The sequence below is a fragment of the Octopus sinensis genome, linkage group LG11, assembly GCF_006345805.1.
Source record: "Octopus sinensis linkage group LG11, ASM634580v1, whole genome shotgun sequence".
In the NCBI taxonomy this organism is placed as follows: Eukaryota; Metazoa; Mollusca; class Cephalopoda; order Octopoda; family Octopodidae; genus Octopus; species Octopus sinensis.
The window spans coordinates 54,574,197-54,596,219 of record NC_043007.1 but is presented as its reverse complement, the minus strand read 5'-3'; the positions used below and the strand labels follow the sequence as shown (position 1 = coordinate 54,596,219).

General features: G+C 34.4%; 1 protein-coding gene across 1 annotated transcript in view; it reads right to left on the bottom strand.

Annotated features, from left to right (window-relative positions):
* The window catches only part of LOC115217337 (HEAT repeat-containing protein 5B), a 109,250-nt gene extending 93,384 nt beyond the window's left edge, over positions 1–15,866 (bottom strand). Inside the window, exons 1-2 of the mRNA XM_029786997.2 lie at positions 14,877–15,866; positions 14,143–14,157 (exon numbers count right to left, since the gene is read on the bottom strand). Of these exons, the coding sequence (XP_029642857.2) occupies positions 14,143–14,157; positions 14,877–15,866 (1,005 nt within the window). The remainder of the gene's footprint in view (positions 1–14,142; positions 14,158–14,876) is intronic.
* Between the last annotated feature and the right edge of the window lie 6,157 nt (positions 15,867–22,023).

The window sequence follows — 22,023 nt, the reverse complement described above, 5'->3', positions numbered from 1 at the left end:
TTATATACATACACTTACATATAAACACATGTCCACTTCCATACATGCGCGTCCACACACACACATATAAATACCCAACACAAACACCAGTACGTGTGTTTGTACGTGGGTGTTTGGCCTTTATATGAAATTCTTTATTCTTGCCACATATTTATTTCCACTCCTTCACCAATGTCAAAATTTTAACCCACTAAACAAAGAATGCGTAGTACAGGCGGATGATTCAATCCCCGGAGTTTGATTTAAGTGAAGTTTCCAACTTCAGAAACACATGAAATGCATTTTTGGCGCTACCTCAGATAATAGTGATTCAAGACAATAACAATAATGAACAGCCTATTTTCATGACCCCCAAGGTTTCTTATGCGAGAGACTATTAAACCTTATTAACACTTTTCCCCAAGGGCCTTAGTGATGCAAGTAACACGAAATATTTGAGGAATCGAAATGGTATCCTCCACTACTGACTGTTCATAATAGTAAGGATTATTCCTTTACACACAAGACCTGGATTTTATAATTCTCTGCGGTGGCAGGGGTGTCTATCATTCCTTCCCTCAAAGACCTTAAATATAACTATGTCGAACTAAACACATGGGGTCCTTAAAAAAAAGGAGATATTGAGATCGAATATAGATATTTAAATCTGATATTCGACATTGTTGCTTTTTTTCTTTCTTTTCCATTTGGAATAACTGTTTAGTGGTTCCAGGCACTACTACAAATAAATATTTCGCGAAAAAAATTTTTTTAATCAACATTTCAATTCAGATTCCATCCATGTCCACAATTGAATCCTAAACCAGCATTTCAGTTCATGACTTGCTAAAATTTTCGTTTCTTATCTGTGGTTGATGCCATTTGACGAAGTCTGCAACGTCTCCACCCAATCTCATCTCTCTTCATCTAAAACCTTACTTCTATGAAGGAAATTCATGGAAAGACATTTTTTTTTAACATTGTAATGCCATTATAGATTCATCACAAAATAAACAAAATTTAAAATTCTAGCTCTGACAAAAATCTGCTGTTCCCTGATGCGTGTAAACTGGTAAAGCACTGATGGAAATATAGATTTTTTTTTTATTTCAAGAAATACGCGCAGCTATTGTGCAGCTAAGACTATGTATGTCTCTGGCGGATAAATGTGATAACAAAGCTGACAATCTGCCAAAAACAACCAAATAAAATGCACAAGGCTCGAGATGTAGAAGGGAGAAGAAAGGGGGATTGTGTGACGTTCATGCCTCTTACACATAAATTACCTGACTTATGTAGGAAAAAATAACAGCTATAACTTGCTTGTAGATTCAATTCCTTACTTCTTCTGCTTGCTTAATTTGGGATAAATTTTCATTATTGTTATTTAATCGGCGAGCTGGCAGAATTATTAGATTGTCGGAAAAAATACCTTGCAGTATTTCTTCCGAGTTCAAATTTAGCTGACGACGATTTTACCTTTCATCCTTTCAAGCTAGATAAAATAAAAACCAGTCGAGAACTGGAGGTCGATGTAATTGACATGCACACTACCCTCAAAATTGCTAGTCTTGCACCAAAATTAGAAAGAAATATTGTTATACGAATGCCATAAAAATATATTAAGTTCCTGGGAGCCAAAACTATGGTTTTCATTAATTTGTTCGATCGTGCTCTCGCTGAAAGTATATTTTTACCCCCAAGAAATCTGTTAGATAACGTTTTCTTTATAAAAAAATCATTTATAATGATGATAATTTTGTTAGACTGAGAACAGCATTTCACATGTATTAAACTGATAAAGTATATTACTGGTATCTACTTAAAAAAATTAGTCATATCACGGTCGGTACTATAGCCGTCTCCAAAATAATGATTTCTTTAAACACGAATATCAGCTATGTTTCAGAGTAGCTTTCACTACCTCAGAAAAAGGTGGGTATTTTTCACTTATATTCAGTGTTTTTGTATCTTTTAGCCATCGTAATAGTGCTTTAATTTTTTTTTTTTTTTCATACATCGGAAATTATGATTCTTAGAGAATTTTCTTCTTTCCTAGAAATTCAATTATTTATATTTTGCTCCCCACCTCCTTCAATGTCATTTTCCATCGGTATGAGGTACTGTTAGCATTCTGAAACTCCACCCGAATATTTCCAAAAGATAATATTGTTAAACGTCCTTATTTCATACGTATATATTCAGCACGGCCATCTATCCATTACAGCAGTAACGACATCAAACTATAAAAGTCACAGCTAGAACAGATGTACATCAATACAGAATAAACACAAAATAAGCTTTTATGAAATGATTCGCTAAAGGAAAAGTTGCATCTACATAAGATGTACACTGACACAGAAATAATGAAGATATATATTTAGAGAGAAAGAAAGAGAGATACCTTCATTAAATGGCTTAGTAGAGGACAAAATAGCATAGTAGAATGTAAACAAAAGTTATAGATTGAAGAACAACAAAATTTCGTTTGAAAAAGATATCTTACCCCATGAAAGACGTCTAATCCGAAATATTCGAGGTCAAAATGAATTAATCCAGGAAAACAGACAATAAAATTAATAATATAAAATAAAGCAGGTCGTCTTACGACAACGTCAAATTCCGATTCTCCATTTGCAGCAAGTGACGTTTACAACGCATGTGCAGATATCGTAAACCCCCTCGCTTACTCTCTCTCTCTCACCCTCTCTTAAGTTCTCTGTTATTCTTTTTGCTCTTTCTTATTCTCTTACTCCCTCTTGGCCTTTCTAACTTTCTCTTTCTCTCTCTCTAGCTACTTGACGCTTTCTTTCAATATTTCCTCCTCTCTAAATACTCTCACAGTCTCTCTCATTTTCCTTTTTCTCTCAGATTCTTTCGCTTGTGTGTTCTTATGCTTTTTGTCATTCTCGATATATTTCTTAATATTTTTCTGAAACTCTCGTTTTCTTTCTCCCTCTACATCTTCCTACAACTTTTTTCTTGGCCCTTTATAATATTTTTCCTCTCTTGTTTATGTAACAAGCTTTCTATTTTACTGTCTCTTTCGTTGGCCAATGTATGACGTCAATGCAACCTGAAGATAGGTGATTTGGGTGGAGCGAGATGGAAAGAATCGGAAGTACGAATTTTCTAATAGTATGTTACATTAAATAAGGTAGTTTTAAATGCTTGTATGTGTGTTATATGTTCATTGTTGTTGTTAATACTGTTATTACATATGAAGGGTGAGAATATTTTGGATCTTGAGACCTAACTTGATGGGAAATAAAACAAAATGATTTTTTTTAGTTTTCCAGATAAATCTTTATTATAACGTTAGTATATGTAAGTACGGTTATATATACAATCGAAATACTGCCAGCCCTTCAACTCCCAAATAACTGAAACCTTGCTTAGTTTCTTACAATAACCACATTTCTGAAGGAATGAAACATCATACTGCCTTTTAAGCCAACCATTTCTATAAAGAAAAGCAAGAGAAAGTGAGAGAATTATCTTTTGACAGATAATGTCGCCAAGTCTGCTTGCTGTAGACCTACCCATGGTGTACTTCCATCCTTTGTGCATACTGGTATTAAACATAGTGTTGCCAATTCAAATTTTTAAAAAGCACTATTACGATAGCTAAAAGATACAAGAACACGAAATATAAGTGAAAAATACCCACCTTTCTAAAGCACTTAACAACAAAAAATCACATAGGTGTAAATATCAAAAGATTTATAATAAAAATTTCACTTCTAATTAGATTAAATGAAATTAACATATTTACTTTTATTTTTACTTCGTAATATTTTCGCAAATTTCCTGATCAATTTCTTTTGATGTAGAAGCTGCTGTTTCACATGATTTATAAACATCCTTGGATCCAGTTTTCTTTAAGTTTTCTAGATAGTGTACAATCATAACATTTACATTACCATTTCGTTTTAAGTTCATAATTGATGGCCAAAATTTCTCTGAGTTTTTATGCTTAAAATTAAATGCTCTCATTTGATTTCATAAAATTCATGTGACTAAATACTCTTTCCACATAAACATTTGTATGTGATATGAGAAATGTTTAAAGCTAATTTAAACAAATGGATTTTTCCCAGAAAGAAAAAACTGTTTGAAACCTTGTCCATCGTACATTCTAAAAAAAATTTCTGCTGAAAATGAATTTTAGTCAGGATCTCTGAATCTTCATTAAAATACTTTGTAAGGTCTATTTGATTTGAGACATTCTGTTACACTAAAATAATTCATCAATTGTGAAAGACGAAAATTATCTGGAAGACGCTGTTAAATTTACTCCAAAATTTCCACAACAAATATCAAGTATTGGCCTTCTACTCAATAAATTTACACTCTGACATTTCCTTCTCAAATTGATTACCAAGATATGGCTTTAAATCTAAATAATCCTGCACTGAATCGACACATTAAGGATCATTCAATAATTTGGTTGACTTGTTTTCTGCTTCAAATTTGTGAAACTGAGATGGGCCAAAAGTATAGGGTCAGTAACATCATGCAAATGGCTGAGGGGCCTTGCTGAAAGGAGAATAGTAAAGGAGGCCATGAGATTGGAAGGATGATTAGTGTGGATCTCTTTTGCTTTGGGGCTGTCATTCAGGATCGATGTGGTGGTTGTGTGAGTTGAGGGAACTTGCTATTATAGTCTGACCAGAGGTTAGGCAGGTAGGGCTCCTATGAATATATCCCATCTGGAAAGGATTAGCATTATGAGAAGATCCATGTGATAGCTGAATCACACATTTTTCTCCATACCACAAATTTTTTTTATGACTCTTTGAACTTCATAAACAATTTTCTTTAAAAAGAATAGAATAGTTTTTCTAATTACAAACTGTTTCTGCCTAAATTTTGGACAGTAAAATCTGAATTAAATTCTGATTCCACTTTAATGTAAAGACACTAACTTTGGCTCTAAATTATAATAAAAAGTACTAAAATTATGCAGGAACGTAACTCAATGGATTTTTGCTCCTAAAATGGTAAAAGGGCTGTACATTCAGTGTAAAATTAACTAAATTGGCCATCCTGGCTCAACAGGAGCACTTCTATATTGTTACTTCACCTGAAGGTAATAGTACTAAATGTCCCTCAAATCATACTCAATTGTCTTAAATAAAGGATATATTGGACAATATAAATAAGTAAAATCCCTAGTTGTTGACTGGAGGAGGAGGCTATCCTCTCAACCAATGTGTTGCTGTGTGTGCCACTGGATGACAGATTCTAATGATGATATCCCATGCTTTCCAATCCATGGCATTGGCCTTAGCATGCATGAGGTCAAGGTGCTGCAACTTCAGGTCCTCCTCAATTTGTTTTGTCCATGTATTCTTTGATGCACTGCACTGGATTCTACAATGCATGAGTTGCTACTGTCACAAAAATTTGTTTGGTAATCTTCCGGTGCACAACTACTGTAGCCTGCACTGTCAAACTTAGTCTTCAGTGGTTGGCTACTGCTGGCATTGTTCCCAGACGTTGTTGTTTGAGATTCAGTCACATAGAAAGTCACCAATGATTCGACACAGACATTGCATTTGGAACACCTTAAGCTTGTTCAGGACTTGTGATATTTGAACTCTTGGACCTACTCAATCAGAATGCCATCAATATGCACAATGGCCAGCAAGCCATCTGTTGTTAGAGCTTTCATCGTGTCCATATTGATTCCGAGACCATAAGGCCAACTGAAGCAGGCAATGCTGTGCAAGATGTCCATAACTTCTGCATCATTGGACAATGTAATTCTTAACATACACAAAGACTAGACAGTATAACTAGAATAGACCTGTACAGTCAATGCTGAACTAGAGCTTAACAACAACACTGCCTACTTCCAGCCAACAAAAGAAGGCTCTACATTGTCACTCAACTAGCTAGAAATAGCAACTAAATTTCTCACAGACACACTCTGTCCTTCCCTAATTTAAGACTAAGGTCTTAAATTAGGGAAGGACACATTGAATACACAATATATATATATGATACAGATAAGGAATAATTTTATTCTCAAACGCAGGATAATGCTAATAATATAGCATGAACAGGATAAACAATGCAGAATTTTGCAGAAAAATCTGTCAGCAGCCAGCCATGAGACTCTCATGGCTGGCCACTGACAGATTTTTCTGCAAAAATGTAGATAGTTTATCCTGTTCATGCTATATTATTAGCATTATCCTGCATTTGAGAATAAAATTATTTCCTTTCAATGCATCTCAACGCTTCTAAAATAATTTAAATAATTTGGGAAAACAAATTTCCAAATCAATCAAGTACAACCCTTCAGCAATATATGCATCTACATATCGTACCTTGGGGTCTTATTTATCATCAATATCTATAATTCTGAAATGAGAAAGTTTGTTTGTTTGTCTGGTTTTGGCATTGGAACGGGTTAAAGGGTACTAGATCCCATCGGATGACTCCAAAATTTACAGGGACAAGTAAAATGAGGTGAGGATGTGAGTGGATTAGGTTAGAAATCCCTATCTTAAAAGGTGTGGTTACAAAAAATGCACATTTTGACAAGTCTTTTCTCATTCTCTTATCTGTCTGTCTTCCTCTGTCTCCCTCTCTTTCCTCCCTTCCTTTCACTTTCTCTCTATAACGTTGTTTGACAGTGTCTACTATCTTTCTCCTGCCGCCTTCGCCAGTGCTGTCACTCATTTTGCCACATCCTCTCTCTCTACGTCTGTCTGCATTCATAGAGAGAATTATCATCGTCACCACGACCACACAATCATGAGAACAAATATTATGAATCAGATATTTATTGAGTTAATTTATATATGTGTGTGTGTGTTATAAATATGTATATATCTGTATTTATATATATGTGTGTGTGTGTGTATATATATATATATATATATATAATTTGTACACATTTGTATATATAATGCATACACACACATATATATATAATGTGTGCATTATCTGGTCAGTTGAGCTGAAAATATGCACATCTATGTTAAAAGTGCTAACAAGCTTGCATGGCAACTATTTATTTCCTCAAATGAAAGGCGTGACCTCTAGGATAAATTCCTCATCTTATAAAATGTGGCCCGAGTAGACCCGAATGAAATCGGGTTATATTAACCAAAATGTGAAAAGAGGTCTAAATGGGACTGGAAGGGGATTAAAATTTACAGGAGCGGAGTTTAGGAATTCTCTGTTACATCAAGCTAAAAAATTGCGCCAGCCTTTAAATCGTCAATGTGTTGCCGTCCATGATGAATAAGTTTTGAATGCTTGCTATGGAGATTCTACTGTCGTGAGAAAGAATCACTTCAAAACTTGGTGTTTAGGAATTTTCTGTTACATCAAGTTCAAAATTTTGCGCCAGTCATTAAACTGCCAGTACATTGCTGTCTGTCATTAAGAAGTTTTGAATGCCAGCCATGGTGAGTCTACTATCCTCAGATTCCATCCCTTCAAACTTTGGTTTCCAATATTTTTTTATTTTTATTCAGCTCACAAGTTCGTCTGTCCCTTTTAAATGTTAGTGTTTTGCTGTCTGCCTTGAAGCAGACTGTTCCGTTGTCACTGCCTGATATTTATGATTAATCTCACTTTCCCACTCTCTTACTCTTCCTTTCTCTCGAAGTCTCCCTCGCTTTCTCTTACTCTCTGTCTTTCTCTATCTATCTCTCTCCCATTTATAAAGAACAAAAGATCTTGAATAAGTTGAGAAAGAAAATATTTTGAAAGATTAATCATAAATATCAGGCAGTGACAATGGAAAGGTCTGCTTCAAGGCAGACAGCAAAACACTAACATTTAAAAGGGACAGACGAACTTGCGAGCTGAATAAAAATAGAAAAATATTGGAAACCAAAGTTTGAAGGGATGGAATCTGAGGATAGTAGACTCACCATGGCTGGCATTCAAAACTTCTTAACGACGGACAGCAACGTACTGGAATATATATACCCTGCTGGTAATTTTGGTTATATACTTTTAGTATTATTTTATGATGCGCAAACTAATACCATGAGTTTACTTTCAGATATACTCATTAGGTTATTTTTTGTATTATCTGAAATGGAATACCCGCATATCAATTAATCCCCCCAAATTGAATATATTTATATATATATATACATACAAAAAAGAAAACAACATAATTATATATATATATTTATGTGCAAGAACAATAAACATTAAGAGCACACGGGTTTTAGATTCTCTCAAATGCCCAGTTGAATCTCTTGAGGTTGTAGATAGTTTCTGTTACCTAGGTGACCAAAGTAGCAATGGTGGAGGATGCTCTGAATGTATTGTTTCTAGAATAAGAATTGGGTGGAAGTTTAGAGAGCTATTACCTCTGTTGGTGACAAAAGGCCTCTCTCTCAGAATGAAAGGTAGATAATATGATGCTTATGTACGAACGACTAAACTCCATGGTAGTGAATGCTGAAGACATGCATAGACTGGAGAAAAATGAAGGTAGTATGCTCTGCTGGATGTGCAGCATCAGTGCATATGTACGACAAAGTGCAAATATATTGAGAGAAAAGTTGGGCATAAGAGGAATCAAATGTAGCATCCAAGAGAGAAGACTACGTTAGTTTGGACATGTGATGCATATAAATAAGGACAGCTGCATAAAGAAGTGCTGATCACTGAAAGTGGATGGTACCTGTGGAAGAGAGAGACCCAAGAAGACATGGGATGAAGTAGTAAGGACTAATCTCAGGAAGTTGGAACTCATGGAGGAAATGACTATGGACTGAGATGTCTGGTGATATGAAGTTCTTGAGAAGACCTGCCCACATCAGCGAAACTGAGTTCTAGAAGTGCTGTGTAGAAAACTTCTCACTCACTCTACCACAACAAACCAAACTATATCTCTACATCCCTTCACTTCACGTTCCTGCTTCATGTACAATGGTTACCTCCCACTCCCCAATCTTGTCTTCTTGGCCTGGTTCCACTGTATCTGCTTGCTTGCCTTGACCTGTGCATTCTACCCACATGCTTTGTCTCACTCTATTATTGCTAGCCCATAACCTGGGTATTCCACCTACACATAACAAGAAAACTTTTCCCTCACCCTACCCCAACAAACCAATTTACATCACTTCGCTTTCTCGCATTTCCTCCTTCATTCACTATGACTAGCTCTCACTCTCCAATCCCGTCTTCACACCCCTGCTCCTCTATCATTGCTATCCAGTAGCCCCTCTAACTCTATATATACCCAGGTCTTTCACCACTTGCTCACACTCTTTAATTGCACTCCTTTCTCAATATACTGTCACTTATAATTATGGCATTTGAACCTCAAGGGTATGCCCTGGCACTTGCCACTATCTATATTTCTCTCTTCCTTTACTCAACCATCTCATTTATACGCTGATCCCTGTTCCTTGTTAGCTTGCCTGGCATTTTGCTACCATCTCCATCCTGTAATCTCAACTGAATGAATTTAATAAATTCATCTAAATATGAAACATCATGAAAGTTGTTCAAACTAAAGTCCTTGAGCAACACATTTTTCCATTCAAGTCAATACAGAATTATAGATAGTATTTATAGAATTATGATTTGCAGTCTTTTAGCCAAGTCTGTATACAGACACAAAAAGACAACAATAATATATATACATGTATATATATATAAAAATACGTGTATATATATATATTTAAATATATATATATCATCATCATCATCATTTAATGTCCACTTTCCATACTAGCATGGGTTGGACAATTTCAGCTGAGGGCTGGCGAACCAGATGGCTACACCAAGCTCCAATCTTGATCTGGCAGAGTTTCTACAGCTGGATGCCCTTCTTAACGCTAACCACTCCAAGAGTGTAGTGGGTGCTTTTTACGTGCCTCTGGCACGGGGCCAGTCAGGTGGTACTGGCAACAACCTTGCTTGAATCTTTTTACACATGCCACCGGCACAGGTGCCAGTAAGGCGACACTGGTAACGATCATGCTCGAATGGTGCCTTTTCCATGCCACTGACACGGAAGCCAGTTAGCTGCTCTGGCAACGATCATGCTCAGATGGTGCTCTCGGCACCCTACTAGCACAGGCACAAGTGCCAGTAAGGCGACGCTGGTAACAGTCACACTCGATAGGCGCCTTTTTTGTGCCACTGGCACGGAAGTTGCTTAGCCACTCTGTCAACGATCACACTCATATGGTGCTCTTTGCACCCCGCTAGCACGGATGCCAGTCATTGAATTTGATTTTGATTTCTCTTGCCTCAACTGGTCTTCACAAGCAGAGTTTAGTGTCCAAAGAAAGTAAAGGTACGCATAAGTGGGCTGGTTACGCTCCTGGCATAGGCCACGAGGTTATGGTTTCATTTGGCTTGCCAGGTCTTCTCATGCACAGCATATTTCCAAAAGTCTCGGTCACTAGTCATTTCCTTGGTGAGGCCTAAAGTTCGAAGGTTGTGATTCACCTCTTCATCCCAGGTCTTCCTGGGATGTATATATATATGTATGTATATATATATATATATATATATATATATATATATAGATAGATATATCACCATTCGACCTGATGGTGATCGGCAGTGATGAAATAGAGGAGGTAAAGGAATATGTCTACCTGGGACAGGAAGGGAATATATGCCGAGATATCAAAAAGGAGATCTCATGGAGAGTAAGGGCTGGATGGAAGGCATTTAATGGCATTAGGGATGTGCTCAAGGGAAGGTTGGACAGGACCACCCGTGCCAACCTCATCAACAGTACAGTTCTACCTGCAACGTTATATTGTAGTGAAACATAGGCAACCACAAAGAGAGAAGAGCAGAGACTGGTAACAGCTCAAAGAGCCATGGAAAGGTCAATGCTTGATATCTCATTGAGATAGCACATCAGTAGCAACATCATCAGAAAGAAGTCCGGTGTGAGGGATGTCATCGCAGAGTATACACGCAGCAAGTTTAGATGGGCTGGACACGTCACCTGGCTCACCGATAATCAGTCAACCCATGCAGTTGTCGAGTGGTACCCGCGCGAGCGGAAATGACCACCCAGAAGGCCTCCACGACGGTGGAGTTACAATTTCAGGAGGATGATTGGGATCACATGGATGAGAAAGGTGCAATCCAGAGAGGAGTGGACAGCGTGCTGTGACCAGTGGTGTCAAATGGACACCCGACGGACTGGTCGGTCAAGGTGATCAAGGTGATATATATATATATATATATATATATATATACTCGGTTAAGTAATTGAGATTCTAGTGAATTCTAAAGAATTCACATGAATATGGTCCTTAACTAGGATGCACCGGAAATCTATATGGTGTTAACCATACAACAAGTGGGGTGATTACAAATAGGAAAAAAGCAACAAGAATGGATTAAAATCTCGGTACGATCGTTTCATACGAGGACATCTTTAATAAGCTACAAAAAATGCAGTGAATACAGATGGCTCGTACTCGTCAGCCGAAAAAACATCAGAGAATTCCCAAACATCAAAAGGGGTAGATACAAAAGAGGTTGTAAGATTAGCTGCATTGAAGAAAGTTTGATTCATGGAGATCCGATGAAAGGTATTAAACCTATAGAATTTATGCATGTCTACATATAGCTCATATTGAATATTTGATCAAGTTGTGTGAAGAAATTTTCGGATACAGTCATGCAAAATTTCTGAAAATCCGAGTAAGAGGCAAAGTGACTGCCATATCATGTAGAGGAAAGTCTGAGTAAAAGCAAAGTGACTGTCATATCGTGTAGAGGAACAGATTGTTATTGAAATTTACAAGAATCGCAGATAAGTTCGATTTTTTGGAGATCCGATGAAAAAGTCTTGAACTTACAAAATATGTGTATGTCCTTATAGTTCATAATCCAGTTTTGTGAAGAGATTTAGGGTACAATCATGCGAAAAATATCAAGGAATCCGAATGAGAAGCAAAATGACAGTCTTATATTGTAGCGGTTCAGGTTGTTAATGAATTTATCAAGAATCACAGAAAGAGGAGGAAGGAGGTAGAAATTTAATCAGTTACTGCTATTTAAGCTGTCAAAGAGAAAGGAAAGGGGAAGCTAAGGGGATGGGCACAAGTTGATACTAACAGAAAAGTCTAAGTTTGTTTAGAACAAAATTCGAACTGAGGTCAACAATTTATTTTTTTATTTATAAATGTTACTATTAATAGATTGTCAGGTTACAAAGAGGTTATTAGAAAGGAAAGAAAAATGGGGTTGTTTTTAAATGAAATTAAACAATTATATTATTATTATACTATACTATAATACACTACACTATATTATATTATATTATTTTGATATATTATATCACATCACAATACACTACGATAGGTCTGGGATTAGCAGAATTAATTTTTAGTGTAAAAGAAATTAAGAGATTTAACTAACTAATATTTGTAATGGGTTAAAAAATAGACTAAGAAATGGAGATAAAAATAGAGCAAAATTTAATTTATTAATAATATGGTCCAATAGAAATAAATCAAATAATTTAAGTCAATAAGTATTAAATAGTACCATCAGAGAGAGAAAAAATTATAATCATAGCTAGTTAGATCTTATCTTTCTAGTTAAATATATAATATACTATGTGGGAGTGATATGTAAGTCAAAATGAATTTTATGCAAAATGATTCCAGTATACAGTTATCAATTGAGATATGATTTAAAATATCATTTAAAATATTTAAGAGTCTTAACCCGAGCATGTATACAAGATTTCCAAGTTCAATTCTGCTGTTTAATTGAATTTCTCCATTATTTCTATACATTAGTATTTCAAATGCTTCCATGGAGCAAAGTTGGCAGCCTACTCTGCTATTTTTATAGGGTTTTGCTCTTCTGACTAATTCCCAATTAAGGTTATATTTGATATTATTGTTTTTTAGTTCCCAAATTTTACTAGAAAGAGTGGTGCTATCAGCCTTATGACGTAATTTAAAGGATGAGAGATGGTTATTCAATCTCTGTTTAAAATTTACAGTGCATCCAACATAAGAGAACTTATTATTATCTGTGGTTACGGAGCACTTATAGATTATGTTAATTAACCCGCATAAATCAGGGGCCGGGCATTTTGATTTAATTCTGCAATTACATCTAGGGGCATTATAATTAGAGGTGGAATACCTTGAGGATAGAAGTCTTATATTACTGTTGCTCGAAGCAGAGCGGGTAAATTTATCATGATTTTGATTATTGTTATTATCTAAAAAAACTCTATCATTATTGTAGTTAATATTATTATCTAAAATAGTATTATCATTTATAGGTATTCTTACATTTTCATTTGGTTCTAAAGCCCTACTTTCATTATTATTATTATTGGTGCTGCTATCTAAAATAATGTTATCATTATTGCAGTTGATGTTATCTCCTAAAGTAGTATTATCATTTGTCGGTATTCCTACACTATCATTTGGTTCTATAACTCTACTATCATTGCTGATATTGTTGATGCTATTAGTATTGTTGTCGATATTGTTTTCCAGATGTGTAGTGTTGTTGCTGATAATGTTGTTACTCTCATTCACTGTACTTACATTCCTGGTATTATTCCTATTACTAACATAATCATTCCTATTTATGTTATTATTGTTATTAACAATTCCATGGCTTTTGGTTATATTTATTTTATGACATTCATTATTGTTATTATTATTATTATTGTTGCAATTATTACTTTCCGTACTGTTATTACAATTTTCCGTTGTATTTTTATTTTTATTTATTAAATTATTTCTGGCCAGTTTTATGTTATTATTATTGATCTTAGCTATTAAAGTGGACATATTTGGGAGAGTTGAATAAGAAATTCTGACTGTTTTTTTAGAAATAATTTTATGATATCTATGAGAGGATGGGAAATTTTTTTCTAGAATTGTTTTGAATCTACCCTGAATATCTGATGAAACCGCACAGTTAAAAGGGATGTTTAGCCATATTATGTCTTTCTTATTAAATTTCTTAGAATTAGAGTTAGGGCTGCTAGAATTTTTCCCACTAGAGTTAGGGTTATTAGAATTAATCGTACCATCATCAGATTCTTTGTATTTATTAATGTTCCTGTTAGCATGTTTGCTAGTTTTGTCCAAGTTTATTTTACCCTTATTATAAGTATTCTCTGTTGTGTTTTTATTAATATTCTTAATATCATTAGGGTACTTTGCCGTTGTAAATCTATTTCTACTATCTTTTCTGGTATGGTCATTATTGTTGTCTACGTTACTAATAGTGTGTTTCTTAATTTTAATTTTATTTAAGGTTGCCTTATCAGGGCTATCTGTGTTATGGTCTATGTATTTATCCTTATACTTATCATTACGATTAGATGTTGTATTAGATCCACATCTATGTATCTTTTCGACTTGATCATTTTTGTTGTTTATGTGGTTATTGCTGTTTAATTTACTTAAATTATTATGATGAGTTCCTAGGTTTTCCGTATCTTCAAATGTAATTTTCTGGTTATATCCTGCTCTAGATAACGCCTCATTGTAATGTCCTGAGTGTGAGTTAAATATATTAAAATTAGATGATAATTTGGATATTCTTATGGAAATATTTCTAACTAAGGAATTTATTATATTTGGGGGATGATTAGATAATTTATTTACGTAACTAGTGATTTCACCTTCCTTTCTAAATGGATAATGTAGTTTGGAGTTAAGGTCTAAAGTAATATCTAGAAAATTAGCTATTTTAATGTTTGGTTCGTAGGTTATGCTAAGGTTGAAATCTTTAAAGAACCTATTAATCTTCTTTTTAATTCTTTCTATGTGTGATTTATTATTAGTATTTACAACAAACAAAGCATCATGTCTATATAGACCACCTTGCAATTCAGGAATCTCTTTATTAATGCATTTCAGTAGATATGCTCCTACTAAATTGGTTACCTCAGCCAAATCACTTGAGCCCATAGGAATATCGAAAAAGTTAGGGGTATCAGCTCTGGTCCATAATTTTCCCTCAAACTCAATAAATGTTTTTCTAGCTAAAAGTATAATGTTTATTTCTTCTCTAGATATGAGGGAGTGATTCATCGCGAATATAAGCGATTTATTTAATAGGATAGGGGAAATGCTAGAGTAGTAGTTATTTATATCGAATTGAATGAAGGCTAAATTATTCGTATTAGTTAGGGAATTAAACCATTTAAGGACCTCATCGGTATTTATCCACAGGCTTAAGGGAAGAAGTGGGGTTATTTGGGGTAAGATATTATCTAGGATAGATTTACTAAGTCGGCCAATATCCGACTTAGTTGGACAAATAAGTCTTACCGACGGGTTTTCCAGGAAATTCTTTTTATGGTCCTTAAGATTAATCCTAGGTTCGCATGGTACAATTGGTTCAGTTCTGTCTGCTAGATCATATTTTTCCATAATAGCTTTCATTTCTAAGTTAGTTTCCTTCAATTTTCCTTTGGTAGTAGTTTTGTATTTGGAGTTAAGCTCCTTGTTAATTAGATTGCTGTAGAGTGAATAGTCTACTCTATAAAAATTGCCCGTTTTGTCAGCTGGTACTAATATTCCTTTCTTGTTTCGAGTCGATTTTATAAATTTACTGAGATGCTTGAGGTGGTGATTATATCTTAACGGGTGATCCTTGAATTTAATTCTTTCTATGAGGTTGAGTAGGTCTTTTTCAAAATTATCAAGGAGTGGATTTGGAGGTGGGCTCTTCCTGCTTCTAAATATTCTGTCGAACTTCTTATTAGTAATCCTTCGTTTCGTATTCTTTCTATGTTTGATATCGAAGTGGTATGTTCTCCATCTAATCCTTCTAATGAAATCGTTTATCCTGTGAATGAGTAGCCAATAATACTCATCTTTACTATGGAGGGGGATGTCTTTAGGGGAAAACTCGAAGTTTATTTTTTCCATTCTTGCTGAGAAGTTAAGGACCGGAAAAACATACAGATAGTATGGGAATATATTCGGTTAAGTAATTGAGATTCTAGTGAATTCTAAAGAATTCACATGAATATGGTCCTTAACTAGGATGCACCGGAAATCTATATGGTGTTAACCATACAACAAGTGGGGTGATTACAAATAGGAAAAAAGCAACAAGAATGGATTAAAATCTCGGTACGATCGTTTCATACGAGGACATCTTTAATAAGCTACAAAAAATGCAGTGAATACAGATGGCTCGTACTTGTCAGCCGAAAAAACATCAGAGAATTCCCAAACATCAAAAGGGGTAGATACAAAAGAGGTTGTAAGATTAGCTGCATTGAAGAAAGTTCGATTCATGGAGATCCGATGAAAGGTATTAAACCTATAGAATTTATGCATGTCTACATATAGCTCATATTGAATATTTGATCAAGTTGTGTGAAGAAATTTTCGGATACAGTCATGCAAAATTTCTGAAAATCCGAGTAAGAGGCAAAGTGACTGCCATATCAATACACACATGTATTATACAAACTAAGGGACATCCAACAAGAGGAAAGAGCTTCTCTGAGCATTTTCAGTAATTAATTGTGAGTATATTATTTTGAAATATTTTTGAATATAAATATTTATTTTGTGAAGAAACTGGTAAAGAAGATTTTTCTAAAAAATAGTTAGTCTAAAACAACTGTGTTTTGGCAGAATTGCAGAATATTTTTGCTTTGCCTTAATTAAACTGCAATTAAAATAGCTTTCCAGGGAGCAATATAAGCCAAATTAAATTCTCTTTTTTTTTTTTTTGACATTCTTTTTTACTGGGATGATATTAATTTCAAATTTTGGCACAAAGTCAGTAATTTGGGGGTAGGAGATAAGTCAATTACATCAACCCCAGGGCTTATTTAATTGACCCCACAAGGATGAAAGGCAAAGTTGACTTTGGCAGAATTTGAACTCAGAGAATGAAGACGGATGAAGTGTCACTAAGCACTTTTCCTGGTGTGCTTTTACTGGGATGATATTTAAATTACTTAATGTTTGCAAAAATTTGTTTTAAACAAAATATTTTGCGCCATTCCTATAAAGCTTTTCATTTAAGTGTTTGGCTTATAACCATGACTAAAAAATCTATAATCTGTTGATTGGTAAGCCATTCATATTATTTAGCAGCTCATTGGATTAACAAAGAGAGGGAATCAGTTTTGCTTTGCTATGCTTAGGGGAAAAGAAGTTAACAAAACTTTTGAATATGTGTCTAGCCATCCTCTGAAAGGAAGTGAAATTGGTTAACAAGACAATATCAAGTGAATGAACATTATCCCTAAAAAAGGAACATTCACTGACAATTGACATTGCTTATTAATGAAATTTTTATTGTAGTTGTTGCAAACTTTCATGAGGAACTTAACTCAATGCTGCAAACCTTCATAACACTCATTAATTATACAATCTTCCTCCACCCTCCAAAACATTGAACAATTGTTTATTACTGGTGGTAGCTAGCACCAAAAGAAAAGGGAACAAACAAATGCAGTAGTATTATCAAAATCATTGAGTATAAGATAAATTAATATCATTATAAATTCACATTCACAAATGGTTTCAATATAGAGTAATGATGTGGTACTAATGCTTGCTCTATCTGCTTTTGATTATTTGAAATTTTCTTCTAAGGAAGATTTCAAATATTGTTGGTATGTAGATGATAAAAACAAATTCACATTTTAAACTTCACATTTTTACTGTTCCAATTACAGATTGTAATGTGCAAATTAACTGGATGATTTTTTTTCACTTAAGCATTTACTCACAAAATCAAGTGCACCAATTATTATTGGCATAAATGTAAATTTATCATCTGGATATAGAAGCTGGAGGTTTCTAAGCAGTTGTCTGCAGTTATCTTCTTTGATTTTTGAAGAGATATTCACATCAGCAGGGCAGCTGACCTCTATGACAGCACACACTTTTTTTTTACTGTCCCAAACAATATCTAGTCTATTATGTTTATACTTGATGTGTCAATGTTTGTGTATGTATTTAATAACAGGTGGGTTTTCTATTTTTATTCCAGGACACTCTATTTTCTAATAGCATTGTGACAACACCATGTCACCATTTTTCAAATAGCATTAGTGACAACACCATGTCACATAGGGAGACAGTACTTTGATAACAGTTTGGGGCAACTGCCAATCACTTGTGTGATGTCTTCCCCAGAATCTTTTTTTTGGCTGCATCTTTAGGCTCCAAGGGCTTCAGTATTGCTTTTGTTTGCTAGGTATTTTGTAGCAGTCTCCTGTTCATAGACTGCAAATGCATGGCCTTTGAAGTGTAATGTAGTGTACCAGTCAGGAGTTCAAGAGAGGCTGCACTTCATGTTGATATTAATGTTTTCTTTCAATCATTGAGAAACATACCCAAGCACAGTTTCTTCTTTCTCTTTTTTTTTGGTATATTGAGTGTTTCACATCCAGGTCTTCTTTGAAGTATGTTAGTCTGGCTGTCTTGGTGTTGTATGGGAGGTCATCAGGAAAAGAGTGCTTCCTGAGGAGCTCAGTGCCAACATGTAGGATATTGTTTTCTTCACTTTTCAGCACTAAGTGTATGTATTCATTGTTTCTGCTGCTGTTTAGCAGGCACTGTCGGAGAGAAACTATATTTGACATTTGAAGGCTATCTGCATTGATCTTCTTCATCGCTTCTTAGTTCGACCTTTTATTATCACTGTTTCTAAGGAAATTTCCAGTTGATGTCAGGATCTTGTTGGTTTTAATGTCTATGGAGTGGATTTCCTCTACGAACCAGTCAAGTATCCCACATGTTGAAATCAGTACTGATACTGAAAATATATTGTAGGGTATTATTTTGTTGTAAGAGGAGTGTTCCAGCTACCATATTTTCCTAAGTCTGGTATAATATTCTCAGGTTACAATAACTTTATTCACAACATCTTCAATGGCTATGTTTTAATCAATTCCTAGATATTTGTAGCATTCTTTGTGTGGAACAGGAGTGATAGCAAAACTGTTGATGTACAGGTTCTGAGTCTAGGGGACAGATTTCCCACATTCAACAATCAAATACAAATATTTCTTTTGGCCAAATTCCATTCCTGTGTCAGCTGAAAATGTTGTTATTAACTCCAACTGTTATTTTGGCATTGTTAACATTTTTAATATAAATCTTCTGGCCATCCACAAAGAAATTATGGGTTAGATATTTCTAGCAGTTGGGTTAAATATTTCCAGCAGTTGCAGACCCAAGAATGGGGCCATTTGATTTTTGTGGCAGGAATGATAATGGATTTAATGTCAAAATGAACAGAATTACTACTTCCTTGGAATATTCCTTTCGAAATATTTATAACATTGAAGAATTAGTCTCCCTTAACTTCTCCCTGCTTGGAGTTTTAATATTTCTTACACTTAGGGTTCAATTTCAATGTTTCTGTTCTTTTCTGTTTTCTGGTGCTAGAACGTGTAGTTTCAAATTGTTTGGGTGTTAATACCTCAAACATGTCATACAATACTTCTATGGGGATTTCATTTCTCATGACTGTTTTTTCCATGTATCTTTTTTTGAAGTTGGTTAATATGTCTTTTATATTTGACATTTTTCCCTTTTATCAGGAACAACATTCTTCCAATTTGTTTAATGGTTACACTGTCCTTCCAGCTTTCTTTACCATATCTTTAGGGTTTAAAAAAAAAACTTTGTCACCTAACTTGAAGAACTTTGAAGTATTTTTATTGTTTGCCTTTTTACTATTTTTACTCTGTATCAACATATCAAAAATGGATCTAATCTTTCTAGCAAACATCAGTTCTACAGGTGACATTCTAGATGGAGTATTCGGATTAGGTGTCATTCAGTATACTCTTAGAAATGATTGAAATACAAGGTCGTCCATTACTTCATTGCACTTTCCTGTATCACCTTTTTTAATGCCCTCTTGAAAGTGTCAACAAAACGTTCCACTTATCCATTTGACTTAGGGTGATATGGTGGAGTGGTGACTTGTTTGATGATGAACATTTTACAAAATTTCCTGAACTCATCTGAAGTAAATTGAGTTCCATTACCAGACACAATGGTATCAGGAATCCCATATCTGGTGAGCAATTCATATAAAAAAAACTTACTGTAACCACAGATGTCAGCTTTTTACAGGCCACTTTGAAAAACTGTCCACCAAAGGTAATATGAACTCTTAAGTGGACCTACATAATCAACATGCAGTCCAGACCATGGAATATCTGTTCTTGGCCATGGTTGCCATTTAGTGGTAGTTCTTCAATGTCACAGTCCATTGTTGACCAATATAAATAACTTCTCATTAGCGATTTCAGCCTTGAAATCCCTGGGTGACCAATGTGAAATTCCGTTAGCGTATCGCTTCTGTAGTGTGGCTGGCACTACAACTCTTTGTGCATACATCAACATACTGTCACACATTGAGAATGGGTTCGAATTTGTATTGCACATACTTCTATCTCTTTTAGCCTTCAGCATTTCTTTTATTTTTTTAATGAATTTATTGTTTTCTTGTTTTAATTTTATATCTTGTAATGTGACTGGCAGTTCATATATGACGTTTCACAAAACATTTTTAATTTCATTTTCCGCTCACAACGCAGCACTCACTGTATCTTCAAATGGTTCAGCACTTTTTGAAATCAGTCTTGATAAACAATCAGCATGTCCCAATTTCTTAGATAGTATATACTCCATCTTAAAATCATAGCTTAATAATATAGTACCCCAGCATTGTAACCTATTAGTATGGGTAGGGATTCTTTCCATTGACTCATATATAGATGATAATGGATGATGATCAGTCTGTAGTCAAAAACTTCTACCATGTAAAAATCTTAGAAATTTTTTTATGGCAAAAGTAATCGCTAGAACTTCTTTTTCAATTTGGCTGTAGTTTTGTTTTGCTGATAGAGAAAGTGAGGCATGAATCACCACCTTCAAGTTATCATCTTTATATTTATGTAGCTTACTGCTCTGATACCGTACTCAGAGGAATCTGAAGCTACTACAATCTCCACTGCAGGATTGAAGTATGCTAGCAGAAAATCAGATGTTGATATTTTTTAAATTTTGTCAAACACCTTCTGACAATTTTCAGACCAATTCTACTTTACATTATTTTTTAATAGATTACTTAGTGGAACTCTTACCTTATGCATATTTGGAATATAATTTTGGTAATAATTTTCTAGTCCTAAAAAAGCTTGTAAGGTCACTATATTTGTTGGAGGGGGCATATTTTTAATTGTGTCTGCCTCCGACAGATCTGATTGACATCCATTTCTGTCAATGATTTGTCCTAAATATTTTATTTTTAGTGTTTTAAGACATTTGTTTTAAGACACTCTGATTTTATTATTGTTTTTTTTAACGTATACAGTTGGTGATGCCATTGACTATATTCCACTTTTTGGATAACTCTAATTTTTTCTAGTCTCTCTAAGTTTATCTGTTCCATTCTGTGAATGGTATAGTTTTTTTGGTTTAAATACTGAATTGGTGTTTTCTTTTACTTGAAACTTCACCTTTGTTTTGGTGCACAGACCTAATTCCTCAGATGGAACCTCACAAAAAAAATCTTAAAAATTGTTTTTTTTAATTCATCTGATGACTTGTTTGTACTAGTGGAAAAACCATTCACATTTTTACAGAAAAGATTCATTGGGAGGTCCCATAAGTTAAATAATTCCGTCCAGTCTGTTTCAAATAAATTTGACATATTATTAAACACAAAATCTTTGGCTTCTAAGGTTTTTCCACGAAATGCAATGTCATTAATCTTTTTACCCTTAAAATGTCATTTTTTTCCTGAAACACTATGTGCAATTTTCAAATTTTATTTTAATTTAAGTCTCCCAATTTTTTCCCATGTATCTGTGGTAGCTATCAAGATATTACTGCCCATATCCAATCGTAGCTTTATGTATGTGTTATTAATTTTTACATACACAAATTTCCTTTGAGACTCATTTGTATTTCTTGTCAACAATGACCTGTTTGTGTGATTTTCTCTGTTGGACTGTTTTTTAGGGTTTGTTTTACTGTGTGATTTTTAGGACCTATCTTACCACACTTGAAGCATTTTATATATAATCCTTGG